The following is a 10,458-nucleotide window of genomic DNA, read 5'->3' on the forward strand; positions in this document are numbered from 1 at the left end:
AGTAGTAAATCTCCAGCACGTGCTTTCAGATGGAGCAGCATTTACTACACAGAGCCGTAGTTCACTGACAAGCTACGCAAAATCGCGTACATAATCGCAGACGATTTAATCCCGCGATTATGAAATCGAAGAAATCGTTCTGCGATTATGAAAGCTGTTTGCGTAGCTTGTCAGTGAACTACGGCTCGGTGTAGTAAATGCTGCTCCTTCTGAAAGCACGTGAAAATAACACATTTAATGATGTTTTTACTCCAAACTCACTTCATAACGTCAGTCGAGTGTTTGAAATAAATCCTTCTGTGAGATGATGTGACTTCTTACACAGAATAAGGCACGCAACATATTTCATAGTATTCTAAGCAGTGATAAAGGCTATGTCGATTAGCATTGCATTATTATATACTTTATTATAATAAAAGTTATAATAAGACGAACTCAGATAAACCATATATTGTCGTAGTCGTATGTTTATTAGTCACGTTGAAGTAATGAAAGCAGTTAAATCTTCTGTTTATTCAGCAACCGCTATAGGGATTTCCTGGGTTTGTTCCGCAAGGCTTATTTGGAGTTTCCGCGCGAGAGCGCCCTCTTGCCTTCGAATGGAGATTTACTACTGATCACAGAACCGTGCTTTGCTGAAAGATACGCATGACAATCACAGCTTCTGCCTAATCGCGATTTATCGCCTTTGCGATTTAATTTTTCGATTAAACAATGAAGCCCTAATTTGCTTAAAGTTGTTGTGTTTAATGCGAAATAAACCCAAAAGCTTAAGATTATTTTAATCAGTTTGTACATAAAGAAATTATTCATTCATCAACTCCTTAATCACGCGAGAAGCCTTGTACCGGCAAATGACTTCCTCTCATCAGTGATTCAGAGGACAATTACTCCTCGTCACCCCCTGTAGTTTCAAAGAATAGTACAACGGCGAATGCAACAAGTATAAAACTTCGTCTGTTTGGGAAGGTGCGCGTGGAGCGGAGGCTCACGGCGTGGAGCCGTGCGAAAGTATAAATCCTGCTTGATGCCCCTGGGTATAGGATCTAGATGCTTTACATGTCTTCATGTTTTGTTGTTTGTAGTTTTGTGCCATTAAACTGGTGTTAATTTGCATTTGTCTCTTTTTGCCTTAGATCTGATAGTGCTGAAAAAGGAGAGTGAAGTGCTGATGGAAATGGAAGAAGAAGATCAATATAAGAATCATGATTTCATAACAGAAGAAAAAACTTTTAGTTGCTCCCAGACTGAAAAGACTTCCTCACGGAAAAGGGCTAAAAAGTCAGGAATTAAAAGTCATTTCACCTGCCAACAGTTTGAAACGTGTTTCAACCAAAATGAAAAGCTTAAGGTCCACACGAGAGTTCACTCTGGAGAGAAGCCTCGTACCTGCCAACACTGTGGAAAGCGTTTATCTAAAAAAGAAAGCCTTAAAAGACACATGAGAGTTCACACTGGAGAGAAGCCTTACACGTGCCTTCAGTGTGGAAGGTGTTTCAGTTTTAAAGGAAACCTTAAAGTTCACATGAGAATTCACACTGGAGAGTGCCCTTTCATCTGCCAACAGTGTGGAAACAGATTCAGTCTTAAGGGGAGCCTTAAAAAGCACATGAGAGTTCACACTGGAGAGAAACCTTACACGTGCTCTCAATGTGGAAAGACTTTTGCTCAGAATGAAAGCCTGAACAGACATATTAGAATTCACACTGGGGAGAAACCTTACACGTGCTCTCAATGCGGAAAGACGTTTGCTCAAAACGTAACTCTTAGCAGACACATGAGAATACACAATGGAGAGAAGCCTTACACATGCCTTCAGTGTGGAAGGAGTTTCACTCAAATTGGAAATCTCAAAGTCCACATAAACGTTCACACTGGAGATAAGCCTTTCACCTGCCAACAGTGTGGAAGAAGTTTCTGCCATAAAGGAAACCTTAATTCCCACATGACAGTTCACTCTGGAGAGAGCCTTTTCACCTGCCAACAATGTGGAACAAGTTTCACTCAAAAAGGAAGCTTTAACAGACACATTGTAATTCACACTAGAGAGAAGTATTTTACCTGTCTACAGTGTGGAAGGAGTTTTGATCGACATGAAAACTTTAAAGCCCACATGAGACTTCACTCTGGAGAGAAATCCTACATGTGCACTCAATGTGGAAAGAGTTTCAAGCAAAAAGGACCCTTTAAATACCACATGAGAATTCACTCTGTAGAGACGTCCTACACATGCCCTCAGTGTGGAAAGAGTTTCAGTCAAAAACGACATTTTAAAGATCACATAAGAATTCACACAGGAGAGAAACCTTTCACATGCCAACAATGTGGAAAAAGTTTCAACCGAAAAGGAACTCTTAACAGGCACATGAGAGTTCACACTGGAGAGAAGCCGTTTACATGTGGTCACTGTGGAAAAAGTTATAGATATAAAACAGCCCTTAAGTGCCACATGAGAATTCATGTATGAGAGAATTGTTTTTGTATGTTGTGTGGAATTAATTTCACAGACAGGAAACACTTCATGTTTGGAGACTGTATAATGCGCTGATTATTGTTACAGTACTAAATCACCTATTAATTTCCAGTGACTATGAGTTAGATTAATTGTATTGATTAGTCTAATGAAGAATTAACTAGTTACAATTTTACATGTCAGTTGAAGTATAAATGCATAAAACAGTGTATGCGTGCACTAAATAATAAACGATAACAGAAAAAGGCTTATGATTCAAAACATACAGTGCAAGGCCAGGGCTTTCAACAGGGCTTTTTGGGCTAAAAGCCTAGCACCAAGCCCAAAATCATGCTGCGTTTCCACCATGGTGCCAGAAGCTCCACAGCACTTCACTAAAACCTGCTCTTAACACACCTCTCTAGAATGTCACACAACTCCATTTCACCAACAAAGGGAAGTTTTATCAGTCAGGAAACTAGCGAGATTGCAAAATGAACATTGATAAATGTTTGACTTTAATACTTAAAGATTTATAATCCAATGTTTTGGTCAGATCTTGAATTTCGGTGTGGGATTGCGCATATATCGCATAGTTTTACTCATTCCCGCAGCTTTCGAGTTTAAATTCCTTCACACATTTATTCAATATAGCGTGTAGGTTAGATGAGTAAATAAGTCCACACATAATAAACTAATAAATCAATTGAGTCATTTGAAAAACCGCATGAGTGATGCAGCTGTACCGCATCTTCTCTCTTTCACTCTCTTGAAATGGCTTCTCATCTCGTGTGCTCTACAAGAGCTACGGCACGCTGTGATACAAGACTTTCGCTGTCGTTTCGGGACAGATGACCGAACTAATAGCATCTTGTTGCATTGTCACAATTTATAATTTGCACCTCTTCTTAAATACTTTTTAAGCCATTCGATATTCGTGCGTTTCCAAGGGGCCTTTCTATTTTTCACAGTTTGTTGCACTTAAGTGGCCAAATACACATAAAATTATGCCAAAATGGCCATCTTGGCAAGTATCCTCGTAAACACAATCAGTTTTGTCTTAGGTGACTGTAAACAGTTGAGAAAGAAAACATGTGTATCAGTTAGGGATGCTCTGATCAATCGGCCAGAGATCGGTATCGGCCGATAATCATTTTATGACTCGAGCGGTACTCACTAACTTGGCCGATCTCACGAACCGATTGCGATTTGATGACGTCAACGCGTGACGACGTACATGATGCGTGGAGACATAAATGATTTGGCGCCACAGTCGTCATCGCCGATGTGGAAATGCTGTGACGTTTCGAGAAGCAATGAAAAATTCGCTATTTGTCGTGTATGTTTTGCATGATGATATGATGAATGGATGGTTTATTTTTAACAGCAGATTCAGTGACGTTAGAGGCGCGTTACGGGTCCACGGCCACCGGAGCTAATCGTGGCCGCTCTAGTCAGTGCTTGTATTTATACCGGCCAGCCACAGCACGTTTCTGAAGCGGCTCTCCTCGCTGCTTGGCTAAAAATAGTCCTTTGTGAGTTGGCACAGCGTGGAGGATGGAACAAAACCTCGTCGGAGCCGTAAGGGGTAACGGTAACATAACACGCTGATGGGCTGCTTTTAAATGAACATTTATTTATAAAAAAAAAATCTTCTTTGGCCATATTAGCCTATTCAATAGCATTAACACAGGCTTTACTCCTTTTAAACTTTATCTGGGATGTCACCGTTTCTATCACCGCAACTTCCCGATCAGGTGAACGAACACACACACACACACACACACACAAACAAACAAATGAAATCGTCTGCCTCATGAAAAATGTATTTTAAAAAAATGTTAATATTTGCATCATTTATGATTTATCCACCCACCCGTAAATAATCAGAATGCATTTTTTTATCATCCGACCCCCGGATTATCCGCAGCGCCCGTGGATATAACCGTGATCGAACTACTCCGTTTTGTTCTTTCAGTAGCTTAAATGTTTCTATTTTATTTTTTCCAGAAAAAACTGGAAGTCAAACTGACTCTTACATCTCAGTTCCTCCACACCCTTGAGTGCACTGTGGACCATACTGACACCAGTGTATAGGCTGGTGGTGTGTGCTTGGAGAAGAGTGTTGGGGGGATCCAGCAAACTCGACTGGCTTTAAGCCTCACTTCTGTGCTGCTGGATTGGTTGCCGTCCATCTGCTGGAGGAGGGAGAGAATGCTGTTAAAAGACTTCATGATAACAGTGACTGTCGCCAGGTGTCCAGTCCAACGCTGTTCTAGCAACCGCTTCAACTTCTGTCCAGTGTATACTGCAGCCACTGTAGGTTTTCTGAAGTACTTGTAAAGAGAGCTGCATACATCGAAAAAGTTTGCCAGTGCATTTTTTTTAGAAGACATGGCATGCGCTATAACCAGGTGGAGCTGATGATTGAAACAGTGCACATATGGCACTTCTCTCTGTAATTCCTCTTGCAAGACTTTCTGTACCATGCCTTGTGTTCCTGACATGACACTTGCGCCATCATAACACTGGCTTAGAATTTTGTCAGTACTTAATCCATTATCTTTACGTTGTGATAAGATCAACTTGGTCAGAGACACAGCATCAAAGTGTTGAGTCATAGCCATTGAAATAAGTCTCTCACAGTTAGTTTTGTGCACATAACGCAGCACAATTGAAATGTTCTCACACCCAGTGGGGTCTTTGGTGCCTCCTCTTTTAATGTGTACCACTCATCTGCAATATCTCTGACTATCTCTTCTGTAACTATTTGCCTCATGTTTTCAATAATTTCGTTCTGTATATTATTTGAGGTGTATGTGGCATTGGAAGGGATTGTTGTGAAAATCTTTGCAAGCTCCTTATCTTTTTTAAGAGTGTAGTCCATCATAGCTAAAAACAATCCACAGTCTTCCTCACCCCTTGCATCCACTGCATCTACAGATCCACGAAAAGGAAGCTGGTTCACAGCTATGAATTGGATTATGTCCACAACTGCTGATAGGTAGGCACGGTTCCTTTCAAACTGTGCTGAATTAACGAGATGAAGTCTCAGTGCCTTTCTTGACTCTAGCAAGCCTTTCCTTCGACAGTACTATTGCTGACATATGTTAGCCTATAGGACTAAAATCCTTTATTTTGAACAAGGGCATGTCGCCAATTGTTGTAGCCAGTGGTTATAAACGCATCTGTCCCAGCTGAGCCATATTTACGACAAACATAACAAAATGCAGCATCCCGTTCTACAAAATATTCCAGCCTCTCTATTTTTGAATCAAGAGCTACTAAATGAACGGTTATTTCCACTGCCACTAAACGATCGACTTGGGTATTTTTCTTGGCACATCACCTGTAAGGGCTCTTCGTCACCTAAGTCACTTGGTGCCATTGGCCGCGGCACTTGCAGGGGGTTGTCGCCCGGGTGTGCAGGGGTGTCATGTGGTGTAAGTGAGTTTGTAGGGCGGGGTACGCTGTCATCGGCAGGTGGTGTTATTTGACAGATTAATTGTTGATCGTCTTGGGCTGTAAGGGTTTGGGATTTCGTTAACCAATTTCTTATGTCCCTAATTAGTATTTTTAGGCTACTGTAAAAAGTCAGCCAACGAATTTCCTGAGCAGGACGCACAAACAAGTGATCAATTAAAGAGAGTGTCAATTATACGCATCGCAATCGCAAACTGAGAAGGCTCACAACCAATCAAATGCATTAAGTGGGTGTTGGAGGCATGAAAGCATGATGAAAATAAAATCATTATAGTATTTATATATAGTATTTATGCATTAATTTTGCGAATTTGTGTGTGTGTACATCTGTTTGTGTTTTTATTGATGGTGAAAATTAATACGCTATTAATAATTTTATCTGAGGGTGCTTTCGCTTTTGTTTGGGGGTGCTTAGCACCCTCAAGCACCCCCGTAGAACCGGGCCTGTATATATATATATATATATATTAGGGTTGGGCAAGTTATCGCGTTGACGCATTAATTGATTAACGCCAACAATTATTTTATCGCACGTTAATGCAGTTTTTTTATTATTATGAAAGTCCGTTTCTCACTGGCTCTGAATAGACATACAGACAAACCATGGGTCACAGGAGGGGTGTGATGTTGATCAGTACCAGAGTATGTGAGCGGAGTGGAGCAGTGTGATTTTGATTGGAGGGAAGATGCAGATTTTTTAAAAGTCGAAGCGTCGTGGCTTTCACTCGCTCCAAGAGCGCTCCACCACCGCTCCATCACGAGTACAATTCATGCCAACGGCCCGTAATATAACTGCACATTTTACAAGAATTAAGAATGTTAAACATATTTAGCTAGCTTGATAGAGAAGGATCATTCAAATCAGAAAGAATGTGAAGGCTATGATGACGGCAATGGACATGAGCGGGAAATAGTGATGGGCAAATGAAGCCTCATGAAGCACTGAGGCTTTCCTCTGACTGTTTCGGGAAAAGATTCAAAGCTTCATGAGTGTCAAAAATCTGGTGGTCAATAAGAATATAGCAGCCAAAAGATCGAGGCTCTGTACTCTGAGCATAACTTGTTTTTCTATAACAAATTATAAAATATTTTCTATAAAAACGTTAATGCCCTGGCAGTGGCAAATAGCTTTGGTTCTAGATTTAATTTGATTACATTAATGTTATGGATATAAACTACAGAGGCTCAAAGGTACTTGTTTTTTTTTTTTTTTTACAGTTAATTTTACCTCTCTACAACAATTACCTAAATGTACTGTAGACAATCTCACACTGCACATGCAAATTCATTGAGATTTCTCATTAAATCTGGCAGAGAAAGTTGTACACTCTTTATTGTTATGGGGATAGCTTTTTCTTCCTCCATCTTGAAGATGAATCTTTCAAGGAAGAGCAATGTATTCTACCCCAAAACACAAAATATATGAAAAACAGTAGGCTGCGTGCCAATGAAATATCAGCACAATTATCAATTATGTCTTCGTTGTACATCACTATTTTGACACCCTTGTGTGGCAGTCCTTCTCTGCAGCTGATGAGGATGTAGGGTGTTACAGTCTCTGTCTGCATAGAAATACATAATTAGGTTCAAAGTCACTAAATGTGTTTCTTAACGGTGTCCATTGCACTTTTTAAACAATCTTATGCGATTGCAGGATTTGTTCACCCAAAAACGAATTTTGTCAATTCACTCACCCTCATGTCATGCTGTAGAACACAAGGATTTTAATGAAAATACTAGTACATGACTACATACTGGTAACGCATAAACACTGATGTCTGCATGAGAGAACTGCTCACCCCACAAATACTCCTAAAAGCCCCTAAATATTTGTATATTGAACAAATTTTGACACGGAACATTGCAATGGAAGGTGGGACAGGGATGGAAACAAGGGCAAGACAAAAGAAACTCCCAGATTGTCAAGATAAGATAGAAGTTGGAGAAGAAATGGGCGAAACAGAGTCAACCGCTAGCTGACATGTTAACGCTGTGGGGGAAATTAGCTTGGAGAAAATACTCGAAGAGCTAAGAGAATTCAGGAAGGAAAACAATGAAAAACTAGCGGATATCAAGGAAGATTTGGACAGCACAAATAAGAGGATTGAGGAAGCCGAGGATTGTAAAAGAAACAAACACAACAGACAGGAGAGGTGCTAATTGAACTGCTACAACTTCAGACTCAGCTAGAGACTAAGCTGACAGATCAAGAGGGCAAGTTAGACAGGATAACATTAAAATACAGGGAGGACAGCGAAAATGGCTCATCAACAATCATGTTCATTAACGAATTACTGAATTATGGGCTGGGTCTCAATCCATCGACAGAGCTCCATATTCAGAGAGCTCATAGAGCTCTGGAGCCAAAACCAACGGACAGTGCGAGACCGTGCTTCATTGTTGTGAAATTCCTGAGCTTCAAAACGAAGGAAGACATTCTGGGGAAGATGTGGAGAAAAGGAGGCCTAAAGTGGAACAATGCCTGAATCACATGTGACCCCCCTGATGGTTATAAAGAAATGTAAAGAATATGCGCAGGCAAAATCAGGGGGGTATTCCAGAAAGCAGGTTATGTGACATACCTGGGTATGTTTAAGGGTAAGCGGATAAACTCAGCTTTCGGTTCCAAAAACAGAGGTAACTTTCAGGGTAAGTAGCCATAGCAACATATTCTCTGAACATAACCTGCTCTGGAGTAGGTTACATTGTCAGAAAGAAAGTTACAAAACTACTTTTTAAGGTACAAGTGGCAGTCACTGGGGTGGTACCCTGAAGGGTAAAATTTTGTACCTCTAGTTACCTTCTAACTTTGTACCATTTAAGGGGCAATTTTGTACCCCAAGATTACAATTAGAACAATTGTGCACACTGCAATGAAGGCACAAAAGTGTACCTTATTAAAAGCATCCTCAGGGTATTGTCCCAGCCATTTCGATTCTTTGGCTGACCGCATGCAAGCATAAATAAGTACCTTGGTTAACATATACACAATTTTTTCTTAATAAATGTTCCTTTAAAAAGATTTAATTCATTACATCTTACAACAGCAGGAGTGTCAAGAAAAAAACGAGCAGTTCAATGAAAAACTCAAACACACCAAGTATTAAGCAGTCATTTAAAACAGTAAACTAAAATTTAACATTGATATACACCTTATTACACAGGCTACATAAAGTACTGCACATTTTGAAGTTTACAGTATAGAGCAGTTTGTCTTCAGCAAGAATATCTAGTGCTAATAAATAATGTCATAAACATTGTAGGTATCTAGTGCCTGGTAATCAGAGGTGGAAAGTAACTAATTACAAATACTTTTAAGTACAAGTAAATGTTTCAATTTTTTTTGTACTTTCTTGAGTATTATAAAATTGTGGCACTTTTACTTGAGTAGAATAAAAATAAAGTATTCAACTTTGCTACATTTATTTTTCACCAAAAGTACAAACGAGTGGGGGAACTATGACGTCACTTTGTATGCGGATCGGCTGTTAGCATGACACTGGTTCCCTCGACAAAAAAACAATAGGATTTTTCCATAGGCTTTTGTATTATCGCAAAAAATAAGATCTGTGTTCAATCATAGTTCATGAAACTTACACGTTTTGTCCATCAGGATAATCTTCACAAAATAATATAACTTTTATGAATTTTGATGCCTAAATAAAAGCGCCAGAACTTAAAAGCTAAACTTAGGCTATAAACGAACTACACCTCCACGGTCGCTCGCCTTCAACGTCACCACCAGCATGCTCCTGACAACTTTCTCAAATTTATTTTTAACACGTTCATTGAAAAGGATTTAGTCTGTATATGAATTTTAATCCACGCTACATGAACCTTTTCATATAAACTGGAATAAATACAAAACTAGAGCCAAACTGAAATGAGACATTAGTAATAAATAGTATAGTGAATAAATGTAATAATCATAACTAAAAGACATATGAAAGCACGTATTTCTGTACATTTCAAAATAAGGTGCATTAAAGGTGAATAAATCCTTGATTAATATGAATATTTTAATTTAAAACGTGTCTCCACGTACTATTCAATAAAATTCTAGTGCATTTAATTATTAAATACCAGCAGAGTGAGCAAGTTTTTGGATATGGTAAGTGAATAAAGTACCACATTTCAGCTATCGTTTTGTTAGGATAGATACACAAAATGTTATTTTATCCTTGCTTCTAGAAAATCCTCAATCTAACAGCTTCATGTGGCCGTAAACATTTAATTTTAACGTGGCTTTAAGCACTATGCATCGTTAAAGTTTCACTTTCACTGTGACTAAGTAACTAGTAAACTGTGACTAGTAAATGTGGTGTTTACATGGAATAATCATATGAGTTTATATGGTACAAACCCAGAGTCTCCGCATCAGCAGGACTTCCATTTGAAGACTTGTGTTGCATTTCGGGGGAAAGCAAAAAAACATTGTCGAACAACAATATAAAATGCGGGAAACTATTAATTGGTTATTCTACAATTAATTGTACTATAAATTATACTACAATTGGAAAATA

General features: G+C 39.1%; 1 protein-coding gene across 1 annotated transcript in view; it reads left to right on the plus strand.

Annotated features, from left to right (window-relative positions):
* Positions 1 to 2,879, plus strand: part of LOC107698798 (gastrula zinc finger protein XlCGF57.1-like) — a 12,550-nt gene extending 9,671 nt beyond the window's left edge. Inside the window, exon 2 of the mRNA XM_016499904.1 lies at positions 1,137 to 2,879. Within this exon, the coding sequence (XP_016355390.1) occupies positions 1,172 to 2,467 (1,296 nt within the window). The 5' untranslated portion in view covers positions 1,137 to 1,171 and the 3' untranslated portion in view covers positions 2,468 to 2,879. The remainder of the gene's footprint in view (positions 1 to 1,136) is intronic.
* Positions 2,880 to 10,458: the final 7,579 nt, after the last annotated feature.

The sequence above is a fragment of the Sinocyclocheilus anshuiensis genome, unplaced genomic scaffold (genome assembly GCF_001515605.1).
Source record: "Sinocyclocheilus anshuiensis isolate Anshui unplaced genomic scaffold, SAMN03320099.WGS_v1.1 scaffold1447, whole genome shotgun sequence".
Taxonomy (NCBI): domain Eukaryota; kingdom Metazoa; phylum Chordata; class Actinopteri; order Cypriniformes; family Cyprinidae; genus Sinocyclocheilus; species Sinocyclocheilus anshuiensis.